General features: G+C 35.0%; 1 protein-coding gene and 1 non-coding gene across 3 annotated transcripts in view; one reads left to right on the top strand and one right to left on the bottom strand.

The window, feature by feature from the left end:
• The window catches only part of LOC101894439 (uncharacterized), a 150,757-nt gene extending 139,743 nt beyond the window's left edge, over nucleotides 1–11,014 (top strand). For both annotated transcript variants that reach the window (XM_059127589.1, XM_059127588.1), the window contains exons 2-8: nucleotides 3,820–4,129; nucleotides 7,564–7,745; nucleotides 7,806–7,919; nucleotides 7,979–8,161; nucleotides 8,229–8,555; nucleotides 8,646–8,748; nucleotides 9,413–11,014. In XM_059127589.1, the coding sequence (XP_058983572.1) occupies nucleotides 3,851–4,129; nucleotides 7,564–7,745; nucleotides 7,806–7,919; nucleotides 7,979–8,161; nucleotides 8,229–8,555; nucleotides 8,646–8,748; nucleotides 9,413–10,825 (2,601 nt within the window). In that variant the 5' untranslated portion in view covers nucleotides 3,820–3,850 and the 3' untranslated portion in view covers nucleotides 10,826–11,014. The remainder of the gene's footprint in view (nucleotides 1–3,819; nucleotides 4,130–7,563; nucleotides 7,746–7,805; nucleotides 7,920–7,978; nucleotides 8,162–8,228; nucleotides 8,556–8,645; nucleotides 8,749–9,412) is intronic.
• TRNAE-CUC (transfer RNA glutamic acid (anticodon CUC)) lies at nucleotides 4,211–4,282 on the bottom strand. Its single transcript has one exon. It is a non-coding gene; the product is annotated as a tRNA-Glu (tRNA).
• Nucleotides 11,015–17,095: the final 6,081 nt, after the last annotated feature.

The raw sequence follows: 17,095 nt of genomic DNA, 5'->3' as shown, positions 1-17,095 counted from the left end.
TTGACCAACTTCACTTGAGAAAAGTATTAAAAAATAATCGAAAAACTACTCAAATTAAAAACCAGCAAAGAAAGTCCTAAAGTCGGGCGGGGCCGATTTTATGATACCCTACACCACTTTGCTAATTTAGTTGAGCTCCACTTAATAATTAAAAGTTTTTATGGGAGAATTCAATCATACACGCTATGATTATAATTATAATTTAAAATTCAAAGGACTAAATATGCCGAAGCATTTGTATCTTTTAAATTCGGACTTGTATTGCCCATTTGGTCCAAAATTAATTTGAAATCAGATAAAGATATATGTGGAAGCTATATCCAAATCGGAACCGATCTCGATAAAATTTGGCAAAGATATTTCTGAGCTGTATTTGATATATTTCCATGAATATCGTTGTTACGGAGTGCATATTACGGCTGTGGGTAACAAATACAATAAATCGGATGAACAATATATATGGGAGCTATAGCTATATCTGAACCGATTTCGATAAAATTTGGCATACTTATTTTCAGGCCTAATTTGGTTGTATGTGCAAAATTCCATACTATTCGGGCTGATATTACACGTTTGGTGCACAATAAAAGGCAAATCGGACGAAGATATATATTTGAGCTATATCTAAATTTTTACCGATTATCTCCAATTTCAATAGGGTTCGTCCTTGGGCCAAACAAATGTTGTTTGCAAAATTTCATTTCAATCGGATAATAAATGCGACCTGCATTTTGTTCACAAGAATACATGGACAGACGGACGCACGGACAGACGGACTGACATGCATAAATCAACTCAGCAAGTGATTCTATGCAGATCATCAAAAGGAACTATGGGTCAATCTCGTTTCCTTTTGCCTGTTACAAACAAATGCACAAAGACATAATACCCTGACCACCTTGTGTTGTAGGGTATAAAAAGAATGTATAAATAAATCATGTTTTGGAATTTGGTTCATAGAAAAACTCTTCTTAAGGAATGTCATTCTATTTAATAAAATATAGTTTTACTATTTTTTGTTTACAATTACTTAGTGTTTGTGATCATTTTATCATCTTGATAAAAATAATAATCTTCGTCAAGGCTTTTCCTTACAGAGTGGCACACATTCTTTCAAAATGTTAAGGTACATAGTCTGATCCATAGTACCCCCAATAAAATGCAATACACCACGCGCGAGGCTAAAAATGCATCCCACACCATTAGTAACCCACCACCGTGCTTCACTGGCAAGGAGCGCTTCATTTGCCTTTCTCCATACATAAGGTCTGCCATCTGAACCAAAAAGATTGAATTTGCTCTCGTCCGTGAACAGCAAAATCTTCCAAAATTAAAAATCTTTTGATATATGCGCTGCTTGGCAAATCGCAATCTTACTTCTTGATTTCGCTTGCTGATTAGAGGTTTGTGTCTAGCTCTTCTTCCATTGTAATTCGACTTATGCAATATATTTCTTATTATTTGAGGGCAACATACTTTTCCCAAATCCATTTCAGCAATTTTTGCGAGCTTCGGTGCACCTTAAAATGGATAATTTTTGATCCGCCGTAAAATATACTTCTCATCACTCAAGGTAAATATTTTATTATTTGCCGTTTTTGTCTTATTTTCTACACATCCAACTGTTTTGAACCGTTTCATGATGTACTGAACTGTAGATTGGCTCAGATATCTCACTTAACGATTTATGGTTTGTGTAATGTTTAATTACTAAATTTCTCACTTCAACAGTGGTGTGTCCTCGTTGGCTTTCTAGTTTTTACTTTTCCAACTTTTTACTTCTTATACCCTACACCACAAGGTGGTCAGGGTATTATGTCTTTGTGCATTTGTTTGTAACAGGCAAAAGGAAACGAGATAGACCCATAGTTCCTTTTGATGATCTGCATAGAATCACTTTCTGAGTTGATTTATGCATGTCCGTCTGTCCGTCTGACCATAGTTCCTTTTGATGATCTGCATAGAATCATATTCTGAGTCGATTTATGCATGTCCGTCCGTCCGTCTGTCCATGTATTCTTGTGAACAAAATGCAGGTCGCATTTATTATCCGATTGAGATGAAATTTTGCAAACAACATTTGTTTGGCCCAAGAACGAACCCTATTGAAATTGGAGATAATCGGTAAAAATTTAGATATAGCTCCCATATATATCTTCGTCCAATTTGCCTTTTATTGTGCACCAAAGGTGTAATATCAGCCCGAATAGTATGGAATTTTGCACATACAACCAAATTAGGCCTGAAAATAAGTATGCCAAATTTTATCGAAATCGGTTCAGATATAGCTATAGCTCCCATATATATTCTTCATCCGATTTGTTATTTTTGTCCTCCGCAGCCATAATATGCACTCTGTAACAACAATATTTGGGGAAATATATCAAATGCAGCTCAGAAATACCTTTGCTAAATTTTATCGAGATCGGTTCAGATTTGGATATAGCTCCCATATATAACTTCGTCCGATTTACCATTTATTGTGCACCAAACGTCGGATGGAATTTGGCACATACGACCGAATTTAGTCTAGAATGTAATATGCTAAATTTGGTGAAGATCGGTTCAGATATAGTTATAGCTCCCATATATATTGTTCATCCGATTTATTGTATTTGTTACCCACAGCCGTAATATGCACTCCGTAACAACGATATTCACGGAAATATATCAAATACAGCTCAGAAATATCATTGCCAAATTTTATCGAGATCGGTTCCGATTTGAATATAGCTCCCATATATATTTTTATCCGATTTCAAATTAATTTCGCACCAAATGGGCAATACAATTCCGAATTTAAAAGATACAAATGCTTCGGCATATTTAGTCCTTTGAATTTTAAATTATAATTATAATCATAGCGTGTATGATTGAATTCTCCCATAAAAACTTTTAATTATTATGCGGAGCTCTACTAAATTAGCAAAGTGGTGTAGGGTATCATAAAATCGGCCCCGCCCGACTTTAGGACTTTCATTACTGGTTTTTAATATTTAAGTAAATAAATTACACAACACGTGAAAATGTATTTATTCAAAAAAGATTCGGGAATCGTAGAGCGCCCAAATGTGGGCCGTCTGCAGATTTCACAATTATTTGCAAAAGCTATGTTCAATACTGATTAAAATTCCAAAAATATATATTCAAAGTATCAGCTACGTTTTCCGAAACGAATAGTCAATTTCACCTTCCTCACCATATTCAAGGTTAATCTGAAGGTTATCGTTTAATTTCATTGGCAAAACCCCACCTAGTGTCTAAAAATAATCACTCCCACACCTTAATAGGGAGTGTAACGCAAACTACTCAATTTGTTGATGGAATGATCATCATTAAGGTGTTGCATTGTCCATAACATCTCTCAATGTTTTAGTGGTTTTTGTTGTTAATTTTTTTTTTCTCCCAAAACTCATTTGGCTGGATGTCAGCGCAAACATAAAATACTCAATTTAATGAACGCACAAACTGACTGAAATTATAATTGATTTGACAACAATTAGAAAAAAGTAAGCAGGCAAACGTATCCATCGAAGATAAGATGTAACTGACGGAAAAAAATCCCGCTGACAGACTGGCTATAAATTTCAAATAATCATAAATTTTTGCATAATTGTTATGCAGACGGGTGGGCTATATCCATGGAAATACAGAAAAACAAAACAATTACATTGTCCAACCAACCAACTGGCAAACTCATCTTCATAATCTTCCTCCTAATCAAGATATTTTAAATGACACCCTGCCTTTTTGTTGTTATCGTTATTATTTGTTGTTACTAATGAATTTCTTTCCTCAATATTTTCTTCTCATTTCCAGTGAAGTTTCCTCAATTTCCCATAGTTATCAAATGGCTCCCAGTGTCTGTCAAAATTCACCCAAATTACCGCCACATAATAATACACAGTCTGGTGTTCATAGTGGCGGTGGTGGCAACGGAGGTGGTGGAGCTGGAGCAGCCACTGGAAGTAACAATCATCATCGGACGGCTGGCGCTGCACTTGTTGTTGGCTCATCTTCCGTTACACAACGTAGCAATTGTGGCAGTAATAGCATCAATGGTTCCATGGCATCGTATAAAATGTCAACAACATCGGAAACAAGTTGGTCCCAGACTGTTTACAGCAAGGTAAGTGAGAAAGTACTGAATAGAAAAAAATAGTTTTAGAATTTTAGCAAAATTTAGGAACTTATTTGTAAAGAAGAAAAATTCCCGTACCGGGAATCGAACCCGGGCCTTCCGGGTGAGAGCCGGATATCCTAACCACTAGACAATACGGGACTTGTATGTCATAGCCATGAAATTCTTATAAGAATAGTCAGATATGAATTTAATGTTCATAGCAGGAATATTAAAAAGACCCTAAATCTGACGAAAATACCTGAAGCTAAAAACAACTCAAAAGGAATGATAAGTTCTGCGCACAACGAACTAAAATTTAAAATGACAAACAATAACAAAAAATGTTGAAAATAAAAACACACTCGCACACACACACAGAACAGAATTGAATAAGAATTCTTATCGTTAATCACCACAGCGGTGGTTATCTAAAAATACCTACTTTATTCCCCATCATGCGCATAGGGTTGTATTCGCCGTCATGCATGTTGAAAACGAAGCAAGAACAAAGGTGAATTGCGTTGTCTGCGTTGCCAACTTTCAAAGTTTAGTAAGCGTTACCATTTAAATTCTGACTGTGGCTGAACGCTAAAGTTGTCAGAGGAGAGGTTTCACGGTATCAAGATATTTAATGTGAATGGGAACTTAAATCGAAAGGTCATTTGAGCGAATTGGACCCACAGTACCGTGAAGTATTCTATAAACATATGAGAAATTAAAAAGGCCTTCCGTCTAAAGAGGATTTAGACAAAAATAAAGAAATTTTCTAGAAATTCTATTCATAAAACTCATAAAAGATTTTCTTACAGATGGCCCCTTTAGGAATCTTTAGACATGTTCTAAAATATCTCGGGGAACTTTTCTCTATTAACAGTCATTTGAAGGTACTCTTCATGTAAAAGGCATACAAACAGAAGTCTAGCCTTTAACAAATTTTAACAAACGAAATTGTTGTCAATGCGGGAAAAAGCAATAAAATATTGTTATACCCTCCACCATTCTATAGAGGGTATATTAGCTTTATCACTCCGCTTGTAACTCTTCGATATATTCATGATAGACCCTACAAAGTATATATCGTCTAGATCAGCGTAAAATACTAAATTGATTTAGCGATTTTCGTCTGTCTATTGTAATCGCGCGACCTATCGAACTAATTGAGTTAGAAGGCTAAAATTTTGCACACATGTATATTTTTCTAATAGGCAGGGTAAGTTCGTAAATGGGCCATGTCGGTCCACGTCTTCGTACAGTCCCCATATAACGGAACCTCCCTTTATTCGGTATTTTGTTGATTTTAGCGATATCATTCACCCGAATTGTTCACGAAATTTGGTATTCGAAGTTTTTAATGGATATTTCAGCCTATGCCTAAAAATTTCGTATGTACGTCCACGTCTTCGTTTAGCTTTTATATATAGGTACCTCCCTTTATTCGATATTTTGACGATTTTAGCGACATTATTTGGCGGAATTGTTTCAAATTTCGTATTTGAATATCTTAATGGGTACCATTGACAAAAAAAAAAAAAATACTTATGCAGGTCCACGTCTTCGTAAAGCCCCGTAAAAGGTCATCATTTAAATTGTATTTTTCGGAATTATTTGAAATTTTTTTTTGAAAAGTTCCTTCCAAATGGTGGAGTGTATTAAAAGTTCGGACCGGCTGAACTTTTTCTGCAAACAACATAGACGGAGGAAATCGTTTATTTTGTGTGCAATTTCGTTTTCATTAGTGTATGCCTTTGCGAATACTTCAGTTCTGCATAAATAGCTTTAAACAGGCTGATATAAGCTCGAAATGCAAAAAGATCAAATTTCAGGACATGATATTGGTGAAAAAACTTTTTTTTCAATAGGCCTTTCAATGACCACGACAAGAACGATATTTAAAAAAAATTGGCCAGAAATGGTGCAAGAGCAGCTGGAACGGATTCTCTCAAAATTACAACTAAAAAAGTCCGTTTTTATTGGAACAATTGGAAAGGGCGCCAACAGTGTGGGTAGTTATTTAAAATAAGGCAATTAGTTCTGAAATTAAAATCAAATTTAATGAAAATTAAGACATGGATGATATTTCTTTTCGTGCCAGCGGTGGCTGCAAAAATTCAACAAATGTGTTCAATTCGGAAACATACAAGTTGTTGGAGAGCCTGCAATCGCAGACCACGGTGCATTCAATTTTTTTTCGGAAAAGCTGAAACAGATATTTATTGAAATTCGGTATTCACCTCAGCGAATTTTCAATATGGACGAGACTTTACATCGAAGGAATAAATATAAGTTGCAATGACCAAAAGCTTCTGCCATAAAGTGGGTGAGGCCGTTGTATGGGGGCTATACCAAAACAAGAACCTCCAAAAGCAATTTTAAACCTCAAGGATTGACATCTACCAAATCTTTTTAGATACCAAGTTTGAATCTATTTTGTGGGTAAATATGACCAGGATTATCAAAATACCGTGTATCGTTGGGTATCATTATGTGTGCGCTATAGGAAAACATGGGCCTAAATTTTCAGTGTTCTGTCACCGGAGCTAGAACCCATTATGAACTACAAATACCAGTTTTTACAAAACTCCGTGTAAAATGTGGCAATAATCATCAAAATACCGAATATCGGGAGGTACCGTTATTTGTGGGCTATAGCAAAATGTGGACCCATATACCCCATGTTCCGCCACCAGAGCTAGAACCCATTACCAACTACAAATACTAATTTTTAGACAAATCCCTGGAAAAATGTGGCAAAAATCATAAAAATATGGAATACCGGGAGGTATCGTTATATGGGGGCTATACAAAAATTTGGACCTATGCTTAAAATGTTTCGCCACCGGAGCTAGAATCCATTATGAACCACAAATACCAATTTTTGGACAAATCCGTGGGAAAATGTGGCGAAAATCATCAAAATTCCAAATATCGGGATGAACCGTTATATGGTTGCCATAGGAAAACATGGACCTAGATATTCAATGTTCTGCCACTAGAGCGAAACCCAATTAACAACTACAAATACCAATTTTGAGACTTCTCTGTGGGAAAAATCATCAAAATACCGAGTATTGGGAGGCTATACCAAAACATGGACCTATACATATAATGTCTCGCCACAGGAGATTGAACCTATTATTATTGAACTACATATACCAATTTTTAGACAAATACGTGGAAAAAAGTGGCGAAAATCATCAAAATACCGAATATCAAGTGGTACCCTTATATGGCAGCTTTATCAAAACGTGGACCGATATATCTCATTTTCAATACCAACCACAATATAAATTAAAAAAATTTGAAGTTCTACATCATATAATGTGGGCTGTATCGTGATTTCAACAGACAGACCGTCAGACAGATTATGGATTAGCTTTAATCGGTAGAAAATTTTGGCTTTCTTGAAAAGTTTTAATTTGAAAAATTAACTCATTTTTCAGGAAAATCAACGACCACCCGTCTACAATCCCGAGGATTATGTGGCAGCACTAAAAAAGTTCGGTAAACGTCAGAGTGGACCCAATCCACGATCGATTTACGATGCCAGCGATGCGGCAGTAGCAGCGGCGGCTGAGAATGATTTCAAATCGGCCACCTTGCCTCACAAGCATTCCGATTATAAGTAAGTCTCAAAAAATCCTTAACAGAAATTCTCATATCTTTTCAATTCGATTATTTTCAGAAGTCCAATTATGGCGCCGGTGGCAAGTGAAAGTGAAATGTCGCTGAGACAATTTTCAAGTATTACCGATTTGTTAACGAAATTACGGGCCGATCTAAGGGTGTCGTTTCCAAGGTAAGTATAGGAAATTGAGTATTAGAAAAATCGAAGTAAATATTTTTATTTTGTTTCAGTTTTGTCCAAGAATTTGTGGCCACCCCCTCGGATGGAGTTAGTCTCCTATTGGAGGTATTACGTTCCATACAATTGTCCCAGGCGGTTAATGCCCCCATTAATACCATTAATAATATTGGGACAGTACCGAGAAATTCGCAAAGCTATCAGCGACGTGCGCTGCTCGATGAGTTGGCGTGTTTGTGAGTAGAAGATTCTATGGCCCCGGGAGAACTTCTCATGACTACTCTAAAATATATCTTTTTACAGACAATGCCTCAACATTTGCTGTTCCCGTTCGATAGAGGCCGTGGCCCGCCTGGGTACCACACCTGTTGGCCTGATGCCCTTGGCCTCCTCGGCAACGGGTCAAGGTATCCGAGCTCGCATCTTGGCAATGCAACTGATGGCAAATGCTTGCGATAAAAATTCTTTTGGTCATGGTAATCAGAAATTGGCCACCTCCGGACACACAGCCATCTCAGATGCTATGTCAACGCTGCGTTTAAGATGTAGTGAACCGGTACGTTTTCGTCTACTTATGGGTATGCTGAACAGCGGTGGGGGTTCGGGTGAATTGCAGGCGGTGGGAGTGAGGTAAGTTGGCGAAAATTCTTTCTTCCGGTGTCCAAGTGGACATATTTGCTTCTAATGCCCAATTTTTTCTGTGAATGTTTCTTTCCTCAGATTTATCAATGCCTTCTTGGAAAGTTCGGAAAATCTCCAACAACGTTTATATTTGCAAGCGGAATTGTTTCAGGCCGGATTTGATCCTAATAACTTGGCAAAGGTAAGGGAATCTTTTCTCAACAGAAAGAACCTTGACAGCTCTGGTTGACCGTGAACAGATGTTCTAAAAAATCTACGATTACACCTCTGAAATCTTTAAAAAAAAAAAACAACACTCCCTGAATTTTTCATTTTTTTTTTTTTTTTTTTTTTTTTGAAAATCCAATCCTTCTAAGTTCTGATGGAATTTGAAACAATATTTAAAAAAAAAACTTAAATTTTTATGATTTTTTTTTTTTTTTTTTGAAAAATCCGATCCTCCCAAGGTCTGATAGAATTTGAAACAAGAGTTTTTAAGAAACCAAGATTTCTATGATTTCCAGTTTTACACCTACGATAATCCTTAAAAGCTCTTTAAAACAAAAAATATTTTTTAAAAATATTTAAAAATCATAGAAATCATCGATTTTCTAAAAATATTTTTTCTAAAATTCTATCAAAGCAAGGTAGGATTGGATTTTTCAGAAAAAAAATGTCGTTTTTTTTTTTTTTTGAAAAATCTAAAAAAATCTATGAAAAATTCTGAAAAATCTCTGATAGAATTTTATAAAAAAATATTTAAAAAAATCAATGATTTCCAGGTTCATACCTTCGAGTGTCCTTGAAAACATGTCCTCAATGTTTTTTCTTAGAAAAAGAAATCTAATTTTCTCCCTCCGTTTCAGACCATTTCCTCCTCCTCACCCTGGTTGGATGTGTTGCGCAGTGAGTTGAAAAAATTCCACGACATTTATGTGGATGTGGACAAAATGATCACCCAATCGCGGGAAGCAGACCGCGTCCGCAGTCAAATGGTAATCCTTGAACGTCGGGTACAAATCCTACACGAAGAAAAGGCCGTACTCACCTCCATGGAACGGAGGCTACAGGAACGTTGTGCCGAATTGCAAAGAGAAATATTCCGTTTACAGGGAGCTCAGAATGAGAATACCTTCAAGTCGTTGGATAAACAGCCGGTCACCCTGCCGCGGCACATACCACCCGGCAAGCAACAAGATTCCTCAGAACATGAAGATGAGGGTATCAGTAGTTCGGATACGGGACCCTCATTGTCACCGGTACCGATTTTGGTATTGCCACAGAATAGTAAAAAACTCGATAAACTACCGGCCGATCCCGCCATTGAGGATGCCATGGAAGAGCTGGACAATGTGGTGAATGAAGCCGAGAAACAAATCTCCACAAATGAATGTAAATTCAATAAAATCTGCAAGGAAGCCAAGGAAAAAGAAATTGTCCCCAAAAATATTGTGCCGCAGCCGCCAAGGAAATCCAGATCACTGGCCCATTTGGTACAGCCAGAAGGTTCCGATTTGGATGGTTCCGAATATGGTATGCTCATGCTGCAGAAACCCATTAATCCCAATCAAGAGGTGGCCGCCTTGAAGACCTTTTTCGATGAAAGTGATTATGTCATCCAGGATCAGGATAAATCTTTTCATCGCAATGGTTTGGAATCTCCGGAAATTCCAGAAAATGTCGTCAATAAACAACACTCCAACAATACCACCCGGGAGCTGTTGGATGTCATCATGAATGCCCGCCATTGTGAAGATGATCCCACAATGAAGGCATTGCGTGAGAGCTCGGATAGTCCTGCCGATGAGACGGAGGACAACGCGAATGCCATTGTCATGAGTGGGGCGCCAAAACGGGAAAGTTTCACCGAAACCAATGGTGTACCGCCACAACAATTCAATGGAGTGTTCTTTATGACCGACATGAATACGGCCCAAAAATACCCAAAGCCGGATTTAACGGCTGCCCTGCAGGCTCGCCGAGTCACCAAGAATGTTGAACGCCTTGAGGCTGTCTTTGCCAGCCATAATGAGGCCTACAACGAGGCCGACCAACAGAATGGCAAACGCAACAATTTAATGCCCAGCAATCGTGAAAAGTCACGAAGTAATCAGCAGATTTATTTTGGCAGTAATCCCACCATACGCATTGGTCCCTATGCCCAGCAGCAGCAGCAAAGCACAAGGCCGGATCTATTGAACAATAGCAATGTGACAACACGAACGCGTTCGTATACCCAAGGCTCCAAGGTCACCGATATACCATCGGGTCTTTACTAATTGTATTTTAAGCATTTATTATTAGAGTATAGGAAATTTGTTTACTTGAAAAGCTTTTGTGCAATACACATGTAATTTGTTGACACAAGTTCTGTCTCAAAGTTTGTTAGTGTAGGTCGCTTAGGATATAAGACATTTTTCCTAGGTTAAGTTACTAATTTATTAATAAAACAATACACCAATAATATATTTTTTAGGGTAAGTTTAATTTAAGTTCATTGGATTTATTTAAGCAGGGCTGTAGTTTAATGGCAAGGAAAAGACTCACACATTGGGCGCCATTTTCAGTTTAGTTGTAAAATTCAAATGTTTTGCTGCAAAATTTGGGGCAGACATATTTTTAAACGATTCTAACACACATTTTTATTGAATTTCTCGCTTCTGCAACCCTAACCACAACGAAAAATAAAATTTAAATTTATGTTATATCCTTAGGTAGCCTCCTGTACAATAGAGTAAGTTTCAATTAACAATCTTGTATTAACACCTTATAAAAGTTTGTATTGTTCGGAATGTAGAACTAAAGCAAAAGTATTAACATATTTCCATGGCTTTTAAGGAATATACAAAAAAATCGTTTAAGTTTAAAAATAAATTTGCAACAATGCAAGATTTAAGATAAGGCCGTATTAAGATAGGAAGATATGCATTATCTAACATCGGTAGGGTTTTCAAGAAAGCATTGACATCAGTCAACGTTTTATGTTAGCAGAATCTGTCTAACAAGTTTCAGGTACAATTGGCTGGGATCCACTTCAAACACTGCTAAAATAATCAATTTTAAACTGTGGCTGTATCTGAAGAGAGAGAGACTTCTGGGCCGACCAAAATAAGAGCAGTCCAAAATGCATTTTTCTTATAAAAGAAGAATGTTCATGGGGGCATATATTATTGAATTGTTTAGTTACACATCTCTCTCTCTCTTTTCGAATCAGATTCACGTGAATTGAAAAATTTCGAAAAAAAAATTCTTCCAAAAATTTCGTCACCTAACTGAAGTGCTAGTCGAACCTGACATTTATGGGTCATACCTCAGGAAACCATTTACAAAAACCATCGGTTCGCAAAGAGAAGGGAGCCAACTGAAATCAGAAGACATATTTGTGACGAAGTTGAGTTGGGAGTGAAGTATAGTTTTTGTGAATGGTTTCCTAAAAGTATGACCCATAAATGTCAGGTTCGACGAGCACATCAGTTTGATGACGAAATTTCAAGGAAAATTCAAGTGGTGCGGAAATATAAAGAAAGGGGTTCTAGGGCTGGTCATCTAACAAATGGGCCTCTTGGGAATCGATTAGTGGTTGTGGTTAACAATTTATAGATACCTTACCTTTGGGTGCTCTCAAAGCTGGCTAAGCACATAAACCACACCAGAACCTCTCATATGTGTGAGTAGAAAATTCCAGCTTAAATCCGCGGTATCAGAACATAGCACCCGGTCGGTATTTGTTGCCGAAACTAAAAATATGGACTTAAAACTGCCTGAGATCGCTCACCCACACACACTATTGAAGCACCATCCTTCAGCAGATGAAACAATATTTAATTATCGACCATTGAGTGAGAGTAGTACGAAGGGCGTTACGCTGGAAGCACGGGTCCTCCGAATTGTACCAAAACTTTTTCAGAGGCATTTTCTGGCTACGTCTCAACGGAGGACCGTTTTTTTCTGGTTTGCTAGAAGCACAGTCTCTTTGTAAGTCTCCTTGCTTGACTGTGAAACTAAACTAATCCACAGCATATCGCTCTTGAAATCAAAGTTCATGATCTCAATGAGATCACTTCTACTTTCCTTATTCAATATTTCTTTCTTGACCTGATTCTCAGCAGTTCTTTAAATATTTTCCCATATTTTTTTTTTTTTTTCTGAGAGTCTCCTCGTTTGATGTCGGGGCATATGGCCTTCTAACTTTCAATTCTATTTCAAAAATATAAGATCTGGTGGTCCCGAATAAATCGCTTCATAGCAGGATCTGTACCTGAAATAGCTTTAGTTTTGGTAGCCATAATTCTCTTTCATACTGTCCGTGATTTCTTTACAGAATATCAAGGCTTTGAAAAAACATTAGTAACCGCGTTCTACTATCTTTATACCCTCCACCATTGAACACCACACCTCGAAATATACATTTTAGACTCCCCCAAAAATCAGCATAAAATTCTATGTCGATTTAGCCATGTCCGCCCGTCTATCAGTCTGTCCCTTTGTGGAAATCCCTCTAGCTTCCATACGAAATGAAGTAGGTTTGATAAAATTTTACTCAAATCTATATTATGTCTGCAGGACATTTGGTATTGAAAATGAGCCATATATGTCCACGTTTTGATATAGCCCTCATATAACGATACCTGCAGATATTCGGTAATTTGATGATTTTAGCGACAGTATTCACCAGAATTGTTTTAAATTTAGTATTTGATGTTCGTAATGGATGCTACAGCCTATGACAGAAAAGTGTCTGTGCAGGTTCACGTCTTCGTATAGCCCCCATATAACGGTACCTCCCGATATTCGATATGTTGATGATTTTAGCGACATTATTCACCGGAATTGTCTCAAAATTTAGTTTTTGATGTATGACAAAAAATTTTCTGTGCAGGTCCACGTTTTGGTATAGCCCGCATAAAAATATTTTTTTTATTGTTTTGGCTACCCCAGTTTTAATATCTTTCCTATTGAAGTTAGGATATGCTGATGAAAAAATTATGTTTTATCCAGAAAAATCGAATTCTGACGGACGTGACTTGCATACTAATCAATTTCACTAAATTTTTTTGTAAATGCAATGCTCTCTTTCTCTCTTCATCCATTATTTTGGTGAAAGTCTCCTTAGGCGAAATATTATTAACACTCCTGTTAGTGTTCCAGTCGGATTCAAAATCAAAGTCGCTAAGTGTGACTAAACACTGGATATATAAACACTATGATTTTGGTCTACCTCCCCCCCTTATATTATTCCATGGCATGGATTTCAGACTGTAGATGCTAAATCACCCCTAAGAAAGAAGTGTTCCCCATAGTCTCACCGGGCGTGATCCAAGCCTCTTATGTTCTCACACACCCTATTGCTGGCTTTCTCTTTCCTCGAAATTTTAATGACAGCTTTGTAAGCGTTGCTGCCTTCTTCAAGGACAAAACAGAATGAACGCGTTGCGCATTATTTCCTGTCACTCCCCATCGTCGATAAAGCCGTCTGCTTTCAGTTGTTGTTTTTACTAGTATCATAAAATATGGAGTAAACACGATTATTTTACGATTATTTTTTATTTACTGGCAGAATCTTATCACCTACACAAAAATTTAAATGTTACCTATTTCTTTGAAAAGGGTTGGTTTTACTATTGGAGAAATCGAACAGAGGAGCGAAATGGGTTAAGGAAAAAATTGACAACATCCATTTCTTTTATTTATAAAAAAATCTATTATATTCATATTTATGAAGAGCAAGTTGATATAAGTTTTATTTTAAAAATTTTACATTAAATAAGGCATATGTTTCCCTTTTAGAAAAAAGCTGTGTCCGAACAATACAAACTTTCATTAGAAAACAACAATTTTATCATCCATGTCCATCCAATGTTAACAATATCTTCACTACTTTATAGTATTTAAAAAAATGCACATTTGAATGAGGATTGGAAAAATATTAATTATAAAAAAAACTTTTCAGAATCCAAATTTTGTTTTTTTTTTTTATAAAAAGGTTTAAGAAATGTATTTATATTTAAATGTATGTTTTAAATACTCCGTTTTATTTCAGCAAGTTCGTCATAAATGCATTTGACAACACCACTTTATATTTTAAATAAATAAAATAAATCGTATTTTAAATAAATATAGTGTATTTTAGTTACTTAAATTATAATTTTTAAATAAGTTTATAAGAAATTAAGATATTTACTAAAAAGATACTACATATTTACTCAACTCCATATGTCTAAGTCTTTGCAGTTATTTCATATAAAAAAATAATAATAATAATAACTCAATATTCCAAAGCTGTAATTACATCCTAAATTATTTGAAAAATAATAATTTCAAAACTTGATAAAATTCTACAATTATTCTAAAGAATTTTAATCGAAGTTTTATGTATCTCCCTCTCTCTCCCCTCTCTTTTTTAGCAGAATTTCTCAAACTATCTTGACCTTTAGCACATTTATATGCACCGCAATAAAACACTTTACTAACTTTTCTTTTATGCAAATATTAGCACAAGTGTTTCCAAAAAAAACCATATACAATTTCAAAACATAATCTATTACTTTATTTTGTATTTAATTTTATATTTATCGTACATTTGTATTTATAGATTAAGTTGAACTATTTGACCAATAAAATCTTGGAAATGTAAGATAAATAATTCATTCACAAACTGATGGTTTTATTTATGCTAGAAGGAAGATATATTTATTGAATGGAAAAATATTTAAAAGTTCACATTTATAATCGTGGAATTCAAAATCGGGAAAAATACTTAAAAATTCACAATTATATCTATGGAATCGAAAATTGGAAAATTATTAAAAAATCCACGTTCATGGTCCTTGAAAAACTACACATTTATAGATCTAAAAGTACAGGAAAGGACTTTTTTAAAATTTCTTGATCTAACAGCTCTAAAAAATATTTTAAAACACCTGGAAAAAAATATTAAAAAATCCACGATTATGGCCCTGACAGTCCTGGAATTTTTTTTTTTAAAAATCTGGAAAAATTATTTTTAAAACCTAACAGCCCTGAAAAAAATATTTTAAAACTAAAAATTATTTGAAAATTCCGGGAACGTTTTTAATCCACGTTTATGGCTTTGAAAGTCCTGGAAAAATTATCTTAAAAATCTGACAGTCCAAAAAAGTTATATTAAATTTAAAAAATCCACACATATAGTTCTGATAGTCTGCACGTTCATAGCTCTGACAGTTCTGGAAAAAATATTTCAAATTTCCACGTTTATAGCTCAGATGGTCCTGAAAAAATATTTAAAAAAACACGGATATTCTTGGAAAAAATATTATGTAGTCTTTGATTAATTCTTAATCAAATAATGTTAATCCTTGAAAAATGTATTTTAAAAAAATGTCCTGGAAAAAAAATATTTAGAAAAATCCAGGTTTATAGTTCAGATAGTCCTGGTTAAAATATTTAATAAAATCCACTTTTTAACTCTGATAGTCTTTCAAAAATTATTGAGAAATCCACTTTTATAGCTCTGATAGCTCTGAAAAAAATATTTCAAAAATCCACGTTTATAACTCATATAGCTCAAGAAAAAATATTAAAAAATCCACTATTATAGCTCTATTGGTCCTTGAAAAAAATTTAAAAACAATATTTTAAAAATCCACGTTTATAGTTCAGATAGTCCTTGAAAAATATTTAAAAACTGCACGTTTATAGCTCAGATAGTCCAGGATAAATTATTAAAAAAAACACATTTATAGTGCTGATAGTCCTTCAAAAAATTATAGAAAAAAATCCAAGTTTGTAGCTCTGATAGTCTTGGAAAAATTATTAAAAAATCCGTTTTTACAACTCTTATAGTCCTGGAAAAAAATTATTTAAGAAACCTACGTTTGTAGCTCTGTTAGTCTTGAAAAAATTATTAAAAAATCACGTTGTTAGTCCCGGAAAAAATATTAAAAAAATCCACGTTTATAGCCCTGATAGTCCCGAAAAAAAAATATTTAAAAAAAAAAGTTTATAGCTCCGATAGCCTTGGAGAAAACATTTACAAAAATCAAATTTATAGCTCAGATAGTCTTAGAAAAATTATCAAAAAAATTCTGATAGTCCTGAAAAAATATTTAAAAATTCAACGTTTATAGCACTCATTGACCAGGAAAAAATTTAAACTCCACGTTTATAGGTGCTAGTACTAGTACTGGCTAAATATTAAAAAATCCACGTTTTTAATTCGGATAGTCCTGGCAAAAATATTTAATAAATCCAAATTTATAGCTCTGATAGTCCTGGAAGAATTATTTAAAAAAATCCACTTTTATAACTCTTATATTCCTTGAAAAAATACTTAAAAATCCATGGTTGTTGCTCTAATAGTCCTGGAAAAAATATTTAAACTGCATTTTAAAGATCTGATAGTCTTGGGACAAATATTTAAAAAATAATTTTATAGCTCTGATAGTCCTGGAAAAAAACCAAAAAAAATCCCAGCTTATAGCTCTGAGTTCCAAAAATCAGGTAGGCCTTAAAAAAATATTTAGAAAACCACGTTTTAGGACTATCAATCCTAGAGGAAATATTTACAA

Source organism: Musca domestica, unplaced genomic scaffold (genome assembly GCF_030504385.1).
Source record: "Musca domestica strain aabys unplaced genomic scaffold, Musca_domestica.polishedcontigs.V.1.1 46, whole genome shotgun sequence".
Taxonomy (NCBI): domain Eukaryota; kingdom Metazoa; phylum Arthropoda; class Insecta; order Diptera; family Muscidae; genus Musca; species Musca domestica.
The sequence above is the reverse complement of the archived record's forward strand: the minus strand, read 5'-3'. Positions and strand labels throughout refer to the sequence as shown.